The sequence below is a fragment of the Pristiophorus japonicus genome, chromosome 1 (assembly GCF_044704955.1).
Source record: "Pristiophorus japonicus isolate sPriJap1 chromosome 1, sPriJap1.hap1, whole genome shotgun sequence".
NCBI lineage: Eukaryota > Metazoa > Chordata > Chondrichthyes > Pristiophoridae > Pristiophorus > Pristiophorus japonicus.
In genome coordinates this window covers 50,581,964-50,596,381 of record NC_091977.1, presented here as the reverse complement: position 1 = coordinate 50,596,381, position 14,418 = coordinate 50,581,964, and the positions used below count along the sequence as shown (strand labels likewise).

Here is a 14,418-nt window from a genome sequence, read left to right as displayed (position 1 = left end):
AACAAACAATCTTCTAGTAAAGGATCCCCTCGAAATGTGTGATCATAGCATGATTGAATTTCAAATTCAGATGGAGGGTGAGAAAGTTGGATCTCTAACCAGCATACTAAGCTTAAATAAAGGAGACTATGAAGCTATGAGGGCAGAGTTGGCTAAAGTGGACTGGAAAAATAGATTAAAATTAGGACGGTTGATGAACAGTGGTGTACACTTAAGGAGATATTTCACGACTCTCAAGAAAAATATATTCCAGTGAGGAGGAAAGGGTGCAAGAGAAAAGATAGCCATCCGTGGCTAACTAAACAAATAAAGGACGGTATCCAATTAAAAACAAGGGCATACGAAGTGGCCAAAACTAGTGGGAGGACAGAAGGCTGGGAAGCTTTTAAAAGCCAGCAAAGAACAACTAAAAGAATGATTAAGAAAGGGAAGATAGACTATGAAAGTAAACTAGCGCAAAATATAAAAACAGATAGCATGAGTTTGTATAAGTATATAAAAAGAAAAAGGGTGGCTAAAGTAAATGTTGGTCCCTTAGAGGACGAGACCGGGGAATTAGTAATGGGGAACATGGAGATGGCAGAAACTCTGAACAAATATTTTGTATCAGTCTTTGCGGTAGAGGACACTAACAATATTCTGACAATGGATAGTCTAGGGGCTATGGGGGTGGGAGGGAGGAACTTAACACAATCACAAAGGAGGTGGTACTCAGTAAGATTTAGGGCCCAAGTTTCCACATGATTTGCGCCTGATTTTTAGGAGCAACTGGTGGAGAACGGACTATCTTAGAAATCGCAATTCTCCACATTTTTTTTTCTGCAGTTTTAGTCAGGTAGAACAGTTCCACTTTGGAACAGAATTTTTTCTTCAAAAGAGGGCGTGCCCGGCCACTGGCGCCTGATTTCAAAGTTTCCACAGTGAAAACGTACTCCAAACCAAGTTAGAATGGAGCAAGTGAAGATTTTTGTAGAACTGAAAAAACCTGTTCTACACATTAAAAAATCAGGCGCAGGTTACAAATTAGGCGTCCAGAACGAGGTGGGGGGGGGGGGGGGGGAGGGAAGTCATTAAATTCTACAATAAATCCTTATTTATACTTATACAAATATTATACAAATAAATCCAACCTGAATAAACATTTATAATCAAAGAAAAGATTAAATAAACCATCTTCCTACCTGTGTGAAAGTGCTTCAGCCAGGGAGAATGCTGCAGCAAGCCTCACAAAACGAGGCAGCCGTTCCCGAACGCGGGGGGGGGGGGGGGGGGGGAAGAGGGGAGCCGTTCCAGATGGCGGGAGGGAGCCGACCGCCGACCGAACGTGGGGGGAAGGAAGCCGTTCCAGACGGCGGGAGGGAGGGAGGGAAGGAGACAGAAGGCTGCAGGAAGCCTTAGAAATTGAGGAGCCATTTCCCAACGGCAAAAGGGGGAGGTCGTCGGGAAACGGTTGCCTCAACTTTCTGAGGCTTCCTGCAGCCTTCTCAGTGCTGATGTGCTGATGGCAATGTGCTTTTATTAAAAAATGTTCAAAAATTAAACAGCTACAAAGAACTACAAAAATGGCCGAGTGCCAATGTTTCCTTCACACTGCGCGTGCGCGAACGCTTCAACGCGCACGCGCAGCATTGCCGGCAGGAAAAAAACTAATTTAAATATTACCCGCCCCCTCCCACTTACAAAATCGGCGTGAGTGTAGGCTCCGCCCCCCTGGGCGCCGCGCCAAACAGACAAGGAGCTGCAGGGCGCTCCAGAATCGCGAGTTTTTTTTCCGGCGCTGTTTTATGCGCGAAAAACGGGCGCCCAGCTCAGAGGGGCGCCCGTTTTTTATCGTGTGGAAACTTGGGCCCAATGGGACTAAAGGCAGATAAATCCCCTGGACCTGATGGCTTGCATCCTAGGATCTTAAGAGAAGTAGCGGCAGGGATTGTGGATGCATTGGTTGTCATTTACCAAATTCCCTGGATTCTGGGGAGGTCCCAGCAGATCGGAAAACTGCAAATGTAACATGCCTATTTAAAAAAGGAGGCAGACAAAAAACAGGAAACCATAGACCAATTAGCCTAACATCTGTGGTTGGGAAAATGTTGGAGTCCATTATTAAAGAATTAGTAACAGGACATTTGGAAAAGCAGAGTCAGCATGGATTTATGAAGGGGAAGTCATGTTTGACAAATTTGCTGGAATTCTTTGAGGATGTAACGAACAAGGTGGATAAAGGGAAACCAGTGGATGTGGTGTATTTGGACTTCCAGAAGGCATTTGACAAGGTGCCACATTAAAAATTACTGCACAAGATAAAAGTTCATGGGGTTGGGGATAATATATTATTAGCATGGATAGAGGATTGACTAACTAACAGAAAACAGAGAGTCAGGATAAATGGTTCATTCTCTGGTTGGCAACCAGTAACTAGTGGGGTGCCGCAGGGATCAGAGCCGGGATCCCAACTATTTACAATCTATATTAACGATTTGGAAGAAAGGACTGAGTGCAACGTAGCCAAGTTTGCTGATGATACAAAGATGGGAGGAAAAGCAATGTGTGAGGAGGACACAAAGAATCTGCAAAAAGACATAGACAGGCTAAGTGAGTGGGCAAAAATTTGGCAGATGGAGTATAATGTCGGAAAGTGTGAGGTTATACACTTTGGCAGAAAAAAATTGAAGAGTAAGTTATTATTTAAATGGAGAAAGATTGCAAAGTGCCGCAATACAGCGGGACTTGGGGGTACTTGTGCATGAAACACAAAAGGATAGTATGCAGGTACAGCAAGTGATCAGGAAGGCCAATGGTATCTTGGCCTTTATTGCAAAGAGGATGGAGTATAAAAGCAGGGAAGTCTTGCTACAGCTATACAAGGTATTGGTGAGGCCACACCTGGAATTCTGCGTGCAGTTTTGGTTTCCATATTTACGAAAGGATATACTTGCTTTGGAGGCAGTTCAGAGAAGGTTCACTAGGGATGAGGGGGTTGACTTATGAGGAACGGTTGAGTAGGTTGGGCCTCTACTCATTGGAATTCAGAAGAATGAGAGGTCATCTTATCAAAATGAGTAAGATTATGAGGGGGCTTGACAAGGTGGATGCAGAGAGGATGTTTCCACTGATGGGGGAAGACTAGAACTAGAGGGCACGATCTTAGAATAAGGGTCCGCCCATTTAAAACAGAGACGAGGAGAAATTTCTTCTCCTAGAGGGTTGTAAAACTGTGGAATTCGCTGCCTCAGAGAGCTGTAGATGCTGGAACATTGAATCAATTTAAGACAGAAATAGACAGTTTCTTAATCGATAAGGGGATAAGGGGTTATGAGGAGCAGGCAGGGAAGTGGAGCTGAGTCCATGATCAGATCAGCCATGATCTTATTGAATGGTGGAGCAGGCTCGAGGGGCCGTATGGCCTACTCCTGTTCCTGTTTCTTATGTTCTAAACCCTTGCGTCGCTGTTATTGGCTTAGTGAACTTCTTCTGTACCCTCTCTATAGTCTTGATATATTTCCTAAAGTAAGAAGCCCAAAACTAGACACACAATTTTAACCATGGTCTAGTCAATGATTTGTGTAAGTTTTGCATTACCTCTTTGATGTTGTACTCAATGGGCTCAATTTTACCCAAGCTTGTTTTCTGGCGTATTGCCAGAGTTACGCCCGTTTTTCTAGGCCAGAAATATTTTGCCAAAATTTCCCCGATGTATAATTCAAATTTGGCGCCGCACAGCCTGTCCAGTCGGGGTGGTGGAGCCTGCTGTCTGCGCCAAAAAATAATGCCAAACCTTCTGTGTATGCGCGGGAAAAAAAAGTTAAGTTTTTGACGTCATTCCAATGGACGCACATGTTCACTACAGCTCGGATTTGGCCATCTGCCATTTTTAAAGAGCCAGTTGTGTGTGGTACAAGTGCTTTGTGAGAGCATTGGAAAAATCGGAGCTGCAGCAGTACAAGATGCAACGCAGTGCAAGGACCAAGAATTTCTTACAGGAAGAAGTGGAAGCACTAGTTACTGTGATTGAGAGCAGATGGCAGGAGCTGGACACCAGCAGAGGTCACATAAAAGTTCCACCAAAAGAAAAGAAGAAACACTGGAACCAAGTTGCAGAAGATTACTGCACAGTGGTGAACATCATGAGATCTAGAGGCCAATGTAAAAAGAAATGGCAGGACCTTGGTCAAGTAGTTTGTGTAAGTAATATTTTCATTTATTCAATGCAATTGTAAATGTGACCAGCTGTATGTGTCCCACCCAGCAGAAAGACAGCCTCTCTAAAAAGTTGCATTTTCATCTTTGCAGAGGAAAGTGGCACACAAGAAAAGGGAAAGAACTCGAAGAGGAGGAGGCCCGGCAAATCTGCACCCACTGACATCCTTGGAAGAGGGTCTTGCTTTGATGGGTCTTGCCTGGAAAAAAGCAATCAGTACTGCACAAGCTGGGCCCACACTCAAGGGAGAGGGCAAGTCGTGCAAATTCATCGTGGCCCTTCAAATCAACCTGCTGCCTGGCCTACGATGTGTGAGCCTTCTCATGCCACCCATCCTGCCCCCTCCTCTACTGCTAACCATTTGACTGTTATATTTTGCAGTACTTGAGGCCAACCCTGACTATGCAGAAGATTCAGATGCGGACAAGTCTGAAGGGGAGAACTTCTTCCAATCCAACCCTTCAGACCAAGAACATAGGGGTGAGGGGATGGAGCTAGATGAAGCTCCCACTGTTGTACTGACTTTGGAGGAGGTGCTGCTCATGGAGGTGACAGCCCCTTCCGTGACTAGTGGTTTGAGTGTTGGTGGGACATTCCGTGGTTTCACACCTTCCGAGGTTGCGGGTCCCATGGTGTGCTGCAGCGAGGCACATCCAGGGTCCCACCTTCCGAGTCTGCAGGTCCCAGTGGTGGGGTGCAGCGAGTCACATCCAGGGCCCCACCTTCCGAGGCTGCAGGTCCCAGTGGTGGGGTGCAGCGAGGCACACCCAGGGCCCCACCGTCCCAGGCTGCGGGTCCCAGTGTTGGGGTGCGAGCCACACCCATGGGGAGGAGGGGAAGGAGAGCTCGACCGCGCTCTCCTGAGGTGCAGGATCTAACAGATGTGGTTCAGATGATGTCATTGAGTGCGCAGAGCATTGACCTTACCCGATCACTCCTGGACGCCATCAATGGGGTGAGTGATGAGGAAGCGGGACTGTCGGGAGAAGTAACAACACTCATGAGAAATGGGAACGATATCCAGGACCATCAGTGAGGGAATAGTGGCCATGAGGGAGGGAATGTCAGAAGGAGTGCAAACCACGTCACTAGCCATGAGGGAGGGAATGTTGCAGGTCGTTGAGACACTGTCAAGGCGCATGAGGGACGGCATGTTGGAGTTAGCTGCTGCAATAAGGGAACACGCCCCGACCCCGCCTCCATTGACAGAATCAACTGTCACTCCCACTCCAATCCCCACACCAGTCTCTAAAGAGCCCAAAGCCGGACCCTCCAACTTGCTGCCTGAAGCTGACGGCCCCCACCCTCAAGAGGTGCGCAGTACCCGAGATGTTAGAAAGAATAAGCTTGGTATCAAGCCCAGAAACACTGCGACATTGCCTGCAGGCAGGGGTGGTGGAGTGTCTAAGACCAAGTGCAGCGGGCGGTCTTAGAATAAGGTGGAGGAGAGATGGGTGCAGCCTTTCTTTGCTGCTGTTGTTGTCATTAATATTTTACTGTTGTAACTTCTCAAATAAATTTTTTTTATAAGTTATGTAAATTTACAAGTTTATAAGTGATCTTTGAGTGATCTTAAAGTAAAGTTTGATACAAGAATCATTTTTTATTAAAGTTAAGTTATTTTAAACTTTTGAATAAAATATATTTTACATTAAAACTGAACAGGAACGTGCCCAGGCCACAGAACGTCACAGAGCTGCGGTCATTCCTGGGACTCCTCAACTATTTTGGTAACTTCCTACCGGGGTTAAGCACCCTCTTAGAGCCCTTACATGTGTTATTGCATAAAGGTGAGAACTGGGTATGGGGATGAAATCAAGTAATTGCTTTTGAGAAAGCCAGAAACATTTTATGCTCCAACAAGCTGATTGTATTGTATAACCCGTGTAAAAGACTTGTGCTAGCATGTGATGCATCGTCCTACGGAGTCGGGTGTGTATTACAACGAGCTAACATTGTGGGTAAGTTGCAACCTGTCGCCTATGTCTCCAGGAGCTTGTCTAAGGCTGAGAGGGCCTACAGCATGATTGAGAAAGAGGCATTAGCGTGTGTGTTTGGGGTAAAAAAAATGCATCAGTACCTGTTTGGCCTCAAATTTGAGCTGGAAACTGATTACAAGCCCCTCATATCCCTGTTCGCTGAAAACAAGGGGATAAATACGAATGCCTCAGCCCACATACAAAGATGGGCACTCGTGCTATCAGCGTATAACTATACCATCCGCCACAGGCCAGGCACCGAGAACTGTGCGGATACTCTCAGTCGGCTACCATTGCCCACCACGGGGGTGGAAATAGCGCAGCCTGCAAACTTGATGGTGGCGCAGCCCGCAGACTTGTTGATGGTCATGGAAGCGTTTGAAAATGATAAATCACCTGTCACAGCCCGCCAGATTAGGACTTGGACCAGCCAAGATCCTCTGCTGTCCCTAGTAAAAAACTGTGTTCTGCATGGGAGCTGGGCCAGCATCTCCGTTGAAATGCACGAGCTAAAAAAGCCGTTCCCGCGGCAAAAGGACGAGCTGTCCATTCAGGCAGACTGCCTGCTGTGGGGTAACCGCGTAGTGCTACCCAAAAAGCGCAGGGAGATGTTCATCTTGGAGCTCCACAGCACATACCCGGGTATAGTAATGATGAAAGCGATAGCCAGATCCCACGTGTGGTGGCTCGGTATCAACTCTGACTTAGAGTCCTGTGTATGGCAATGCAGCGTGTGCTCAGTTGAGCAACGCGCCCAGAGAGGCACCACTAAGTTTGTGGTCCTGGCCCTCCAGACCATGGTCGAGGATCCGTGTCGACTATGCGGACCCATTTGTCGGTAAAATGTTCCTGGTGGTGGTGGATGCTTTTTCAAAATGGATTGAATGTGAAATCATGTCGGGAAGCATCGCCACCGCCACCACTGAAAGCCTGAGGGCCATGTTTGCCACCCACAGCCTGACTGACAGACTGGTCAGTGACAACGGGCCATGTTTCACCAGTGCCGAATTTAAAGAATTCATGACCTGCAATGGGATCAAACATGTCACCTCGGCCCCGTTTAAACCAGCCTCCAATGGGCAGGCAAAGCGGGCAGTAGAAACAATCTAACAGAGCCTTAAATGAGTCACAGAAGGCTCACTCCAAACCCGCCTGACCCGAGTACTGCTCAGCTACCGCACGAGACCCCACTCACTCATAGGGGTGCCCTCGGCTGAGCTACTCATGAAAAGGACACTTAAAACCAGACTCTCGCTGGTTCACCCCAACCTGCATGATCAGGTAGAGAGCAGGCGGCAGCAATAAAATGTAAATGATGGTTGCGCCACTGTGTCATGGGAAATTGATCTGAATGACCCTGTGTATGTGCTAAACTATGGACATGATCCCAAGTGGATCGCGGGCACGGTGATAGCTAAAGAAGGGAGTAGGGTGTTTGTAGTCAAACTAGACAATGGACAAATTTGCAGAAAGCACCTGGACCAAACGAGACTGCGGTTCACAGACTGGGAAAGAAAGGCTCCTGACTGCCTCACCTTGCAAATAGTTTTCACTTTGACTTTGGGGGGGGGGGTGGGGGGGCGGTTGGAGTGATGTTGTGTATCTGTAATGTATGCACTCCCATGTTCCGCCACCAGGGAGCGCATCCCCTGAAGTCCCAAGGGATCCCAGCATCCCTTGGGAGCACTGTATATAAGCCAACCCCTGAGGCCAGTTACTCACTCTGGAGTGTTTTAATAAAGACTGAGGTCACTGTTACTTTAACCTCCCTGTGTGCAGTCTCATCTGTGTTAGGAACACAATAGACTACATATAAAAATGCTGAACTGCTAATCTGATAAAGCAAGGACTGTGCATATTAACTGCACAACTATTGAATTTTCGAAGAGGCTCTCAACTATTTTATATCTTCTGCAATTAAGTTATGTTTCACTTTCAGCTAAATGCTGGTAATTGCCAAAATGCTTTCGGGATTATTCTAACAGATTTCAGCTCTGTTGGATGCTCTGAAAGCTTAAACTTTGATGCCTAAAGGAATTCCAAATATATCTTAGGCAGTCCCTCGGAATCGAGGAAGACTTGCTTCCACTCTTGAAGTGAGTTCTTAGGTGGCTGAACAGTCCAATACGAGAGCCACAGACTGTCACAGGTGTGTTGAGGGAAGTGGTGGGTGGGACTAGTTTGCCGCACGCTCTTTCCGCTGCCTGCGCTTGATTTCTGCATGCTCTTGGCGGTGAGACTCGAGGTGCTCAGCGCCCTCCCGGGTACACTTTCTCCACTTAGGGTGGTCTTTGGCCGGGGACTCCCAGGTGTCAGTGGGGATGTCGCACTTTATCAGGGAGGCTTTCAGGGTGTCCTTGTAATGTTTCCGCTGCCCACCTTTGGCTCATTTGCCATGTTTAAAAAAGGGGGCAGACAAAAGGCAGGTAACTATAGGCCGGTTAGTTTAACATCTGTAGTGGGGAAAATGCTTGAAACTATCATTAAGGAAGAAATAGCAGGACATCTAGATAGGAATAGTGCAATCAAGCAGACGCAACATGGATTCATGAAGGGGAAATCATGTTTAACTAATTTACTGGAATTCTTTGAGGATATAACGAGCATGGTGGATAGAGGTGTACCGATGGATATGGTGTATTTAGATTTCCAAAAGGCATTCGATAAGGTGCCACACAAAAGGTTACCGCAGAAGATAGAGGTACGCGGAGTCAGAGGAAATGTATTAGCATGAATAGAGAATTGGCTGGCGAACAGAAAGCAGAGAGTCGGGATAAATGGGTCCTTTTCGGGTTGGAAATCGGTGGTTAGTGGTGTGCCACAGGGATCGGTGCTGGGACCGATACAATATACATAGATGACCTGAAAGAGGGGACAAAGTGTAGTGCAACAAAATTTGCAGATGACACAAAGATTAGTGGAAAAGCAGGTTGTGTAGAGGATACAGAGAGGTTGCAAAGAGATTTGGATAGGTTAAGCGAATGGGCTAAGGTTTGACAGATGGAACACAATGTCGGAAAATGTGAGGTCATCCACCTTGGGAAAAAAAAACAGTAAAAGGGAATATTATTTGAATGGGGAGAAATTACAACATGCTGCGGTGCAGAGGGACCTGGGGGTCCTTGTGCATGAATCCCAAAAAGTTAGTTTGCAGGTGCAGCAGGTAATCAGGAAGGCGAATGGAATGTTGGCCTTCATTGCAAGAGGGATGGAGTACAAAAGCAGGGAGGTCCTGCTGCAACTGTATAGGGTATTGGTGAGGTCACACCTGGAGTACTGCATGCAGTTTTGGTCACCTTACTTAAGGAAGGATATACTGGCTTTGGAGGAGGTACAGAGACGATTCACTAGGCTGATTCCAGAGATGAGGGGGTTACCTTATGATGATAGATTGAGTAGACTGGGTCTTTACTCATTGGAGTTCAGAAAGATGAGGGGTGATCTTATAGAAACATTTAAAATCATGAAAGGGATAGACAAGATAGAGGCAGAGAGGTTGTTTCCACTGGTAGGGGAGACTAGAACTAGGGGGCACAGCCTCAAAATACAGGGGAGCCAATTTAAAACTGAGTTGAGAAGGAATTTCTTCTCCCAGAGGGTTGTGAATCTGTGGAATTCTCTGTCCCAGGAATCAGTTGAGGCTAGCTCATTGAATGTATTCAAGTCACAGATAGATAAATTTTTAACCAACAATGGAATTAAGGGTTACGGGGAGAGGGCGGGTAAGTGGAGCTGAGTCCACGGCTAGATCAGCCATGATCTTATTGAATGGCAGAGCAGGCTCGAGGGGCTAGATGGCCTACTCCTGTTCCTAATTCTTATGTTCTTATGAAGGAGCTGAGAGTAGAGCGCTTGCTTTTGGAGTCTCGTGTCTGGCATGCGAACTATGTGGCCTGCCCAGCGGAGCTGATCAAGTGTGGTCAGTGCTTCAATGCTGGGGATGTTAGCCTGAATGAGGACGCTGATGTTGGTGCGCCTGTCCTCCCAGGGGATTTGTAGGATCTTGCGGAGACATCGTTGGTGATATTTCTCCAGTGACTTGCGGTGTCTACTGTACATGGTCCTTGTCTCTGAGCCATACAGGAGGGCGGGTATTACTACTATAACCAAATATTACTGTGCAAGGGCCGAATCAAAATACACTTCTTATAAAGACTGCTTGATTAGCCCCCATTCTCAGAATAGTTACAGCATGAAGGAGGTCATTCGGCCCATCGAGCCTGTGCCGACTCTCAGCTAGTCCCATTCTCCCACCCTTTTCCCATAGCCCTGCAAATCTTTTTCCTTCAGATACTTATTCAACTCCCTTTTTAAAGATAAGATCGAGTCTCCCACCACCACCCTTTCAGGTAGTGCATCATAGAAATTTACAGCATGGAAGGAGGCCATTTAAGCCCATTGTGGCCATGCCGGCCGACAAAGAACCACCCGACCTAATCCCATTTTCCGGCTCTTGGTCCGTAGCTCTGCAGGTTATGGCACTTCAAGTGCACATCCAAGTACTTTTTAAATGTGGAGAAAGTTTCTGCCTCTACCAACCTCTGGGTGAAAAAACATTTCCTCATTTCCCCCGCTAATCCTTCTCCCAACTACTTGAAATCTATGCCCCCTGGTTATTGACCCCTTTGCTGGGGGAAATAGGTTCATCCTATCCACTCTATCTAGACCCCTCATAATTTTATACACCCGAATTAAATCTCCCCTCAGCCTCCTATGTTCCAAGGAAAACAACCCGAGCCTCATAGCTAAAATTCTCTGTCCTGGCAACATCCTCGTAAGAATATGTTGGTGAGCCACCTTATACAACTAAGGAGCCATTCCTGGAGTGCAGTTAAGAGTCAACCACATTACTGTGGGTCTGGAGATCTTAACCATGCCAGATCTTAACCACTCACTGCGTAATTTTTTTGTTCTTACATCGTCTTTAGTTCTTTTGCCAATTACCTTAAATCTGTGACCTCTGGTTCTCGATCCTTCTGCCAATGGAAACAGTTTCTCTCTATCTGCTCTGTCCAGAACCCTCATGATTTTGAACACCTCTATCAAATCTCCTCTCAATCTTCTTTGCTCCAAGGAGAACAACCCCAGCTTCTCCAATCCCTCATTCCTGGAATCATTCTCGTAAATCTTTTCTGCACCACGTTGGTGAGACCACACCTGGAGTACTGCGTACAGTATTTGTCTCCTTATTTAAGGAGGGATATACTCGCATTGGAGGCAACTCAGAGAAGGTTTAAGAGATTGATTCCGGAGAAGAAGGGGTTGTCATATGAAGAAAGGTTGAGCAGGTTGGGCCTATACTCATTGGAATTTAGAAGAATGAGGTGATCTTATTAAAGTGTATAAGATTCTGAGGGGGCTTGACAAGGTAGATGCAGAGAGGATGTTTCCCCTCGTGGGGGAATCTAGAACTAGGGGGCATAGTCTCAGAATAAGGGGTCACCTATTTAAAATGGAAATGAGGAGGAATTTCTTCGCTCAGAGTCTCACGATTGGAAATCTCTAACCAGAGAGCTGTGGAGGCTGGGTCATTGAATATATTTAAGGTGGAGATAGACGGATTTTTGAGAGATAAGGTTATGGGGAGAGGGCAGGGAAGTGGAGTTGAGGCCAAGATCAGATCAGCCATGATCGTATTGAATGGCAGAGCAAGCTCGAGGGGCCAGATGGCCGCCTTCTGCTCCTATTTCTTATGTTCTTCTCCAAGGACTTCACATCCATCCTAAAGTGTGGTTCCCAGAATTGAACAGAGTACTCCAGTTGGGGCCAAACCAGTGTTTTATACAGGTTCATCATAATTCCCAGACTTCTGTACTCTACACCGCTATTTATATCCCATGGGCCTTTTTAAACTGCTTTCGCAACCTGCCCTACCACCTTCAACGATTTATGCACACCACCACACACCTTTTTCCCCCCCCCCGCAGGTCTCTGTTCATGCACCTCCTTTAGGATTGTACCATTTAGTTTAGATGTCCGCTCCTCATTCTTTCTGCCAAAATGCATCACTTCATTTTTCTGCGTTAAATTTCATCTGTCATGTGTCCGCCCATTTCACCAGTCTGTCTTCCTGAAATCCATTACTCTCCTCCTCACTGTTCACTATATTTCCAAGTTTTGTGTCCTCTGCAAATTTTGAAATTACGCCCTGTACATCCATGTCATTAATATACATCAAGAAAAGCAGTGGTCCTATTATCTTCTACATAAATGTAGTTCATTGCTCTTCCTTCTCACAGTGGCAATCAATAGGCCTGTTACAAAACATGTTTGCAAAGTAACAGTACTGAAGGCCAAATTTAAATTAACAATCAAGAGAACTCATCCCATAGAAATTAAGGAGCAGAAATTTGACTTAAGAATCTACTTTGACTTTAGCGCAGATGCACACAAATGGAGAAGACAATATAACCTTCACTAAAATTCATGCAGTGAAAATACTTACTTTCCTTCTTCATTATTCATCTGTGCTACTTCTCGGAGTGCATGTGTGTACTGAAGCCTGTGAAACAAGAAAGGAATGCAACAGCAAGTTATTTTGTGTGTTTCTTCTTTTTGGGTCCCAAGTTTGCACCTGAAAGCTGGAAAAACTGTAGTCTGCTGATAGGTTTCTTTAGGTTAGCTATCCAGGAAGTATAGGGCTGATGCTCATCAAGATGGATTAATCTGCCTTTAGCAGTAGCTTGACAGAGTGATCCAACTTATGGCAGACATGTCTAAGATTACAACTTGCAACTCTTCACAGAAGGTCCAACACCATAATTCAAAGATATTGGCCTGGATTTTATGATGAGAGTGCACTGGTATTGGATTGGGTCTTCTGCCTGCCCTGGAGATGCCCCTGACCCTGGAATTGTTTGCACGTGAGAGACAGCTTTCCTGGCCTCTACAGAGAGTCTCACCAGGCCGGGGGCTTCAGGGGCCTGTCACAATAGGAAGAAGGGGCAACCAAGACCAACCTTCAAATAAACTTGTCTGTTGCTGATGGGGCCTATGCACAACAACGCTAAACGCTCTTACACAGACCCCTCTTCATTAGAACCCCAAAGCACCCCCCACTCTGCTGACTTTACAACACTGGAGCCTAAAACACAGTCCCAGCTTCCAATTAGAGAAAACAGTGGGAAATATGGCAGAGTCCATATTTACCTCATTTTAATTCAATTTGCATGCACCTGCCCATATATGGGAGAATGCCAGGTTTGCCAACTGGAAAATGGTGGGGAGAGGGTTAGAGAAGAGGTGGGGATGTGGTAGAGCATGTTCATGAGAAAGTTTCCATCTATGCCCATCCAGTTAAGTTAAAGAAAAAAAAGTCGGGTGCAGGTGGAAAATCTAAGCCATCAAAACAGTATATATCCATGCAGTATAGATTACTTGGAAGTGTTTAACAGTACAGGTTTGTGGCAGTCTAGATTTAATAAAAAAATAAAATTCCCTTCAAAGTTACACACCATCCTGACTTGGACATACATCGTTGTTCCTTCATCATCGCCAGGCCAAAATCCTAGAACATCCCACCAAACAGCATGGTGAGAACATCTTCACCGCATAGACTGCATTGGTTCAAGGAGGTGGCCCACCACGACCTTCTCAAAGGCAACTAGGAATGGACAATAAATACCAGCCTTGCCCACATCCCAGCAATGAAAATAAAAAAAGCAATTTATTTGATTTGGAATTGAGTTACAAACAAGATAAATGTGCCTGAGCAAAAGTGGGATCTGGATTTTTTTTTTGTACCTGTGGAGTGCCATGGTTTTGTGCTGGAAAGATACTGAAGCATCTTCTAATTCCTTTTCAATCACTTGAATTCTGCCAAAAACATTTAAAAAATAATCATACCACAAACAACTGACAGGTCATGTTGCCTTTCCATTATGTTTCTTGGTAATGAAATTCACAGCAGAACAGTAAATTGCACCAACATACGCTTCTTTCAGGTTGTCTTCTGACATGGCCTCTGTATTGGTTTCAACACCTGGCAATAAAATACAGATACCAGTTAAACTGGGCATTTAAAAAAAAATACAAGCTTTTGTTATCGGCTTCATTTTGGTGGTTGAGCTTTGCTGGTCAGTTTACAGACTGAGAGATGAAGCACTGTGTGGTAGCAGGGCATTCTATTCTGAATGCATGTGTGTATGGGAGGTGGGGTGGAGGTGAGAAGTAAACATAGCATCCATCATATTCTGAAAAACAGCATCTTCCATCAGCCAACAGTTTAATTTCACATTATTTTAT

At 45.7% G+C, this 14,418-nt stretch overlaps 1 protein-coding gene across 2 annotated transcripts in view; it reads right to left on the bottom strand.

Annotated features, from left to right (window-relative positions):
* cenph (centromere protein H) overlaps positions 1–14,418 on the bottom strand; it is a 44,384-nt gene that overhangs the window by 14,887 nt on the left and 15,079 nt on the right. For both annotated transcript variants that reach the window (XM_070898397.1, XM_070898456.1), the window contains exons 4-6: positions 14,107–14,155; positions 13,918–13,989; positions 12,620–12,676 (exon numbers count right to left, since the gene is read on the bottom strand). In XM_070898397.1, coding sequence (XP_070754498.1) covers positions 12,620–12,676; positions 13,918–13,989; positions 14,107–14,155 — 178 coding nt within the window. The remainder of the gene's footprint in view (positions 1–12,619; positions 12,677–13,917; positions 13,990–14,106; positions 14,156–14,418) is intronic.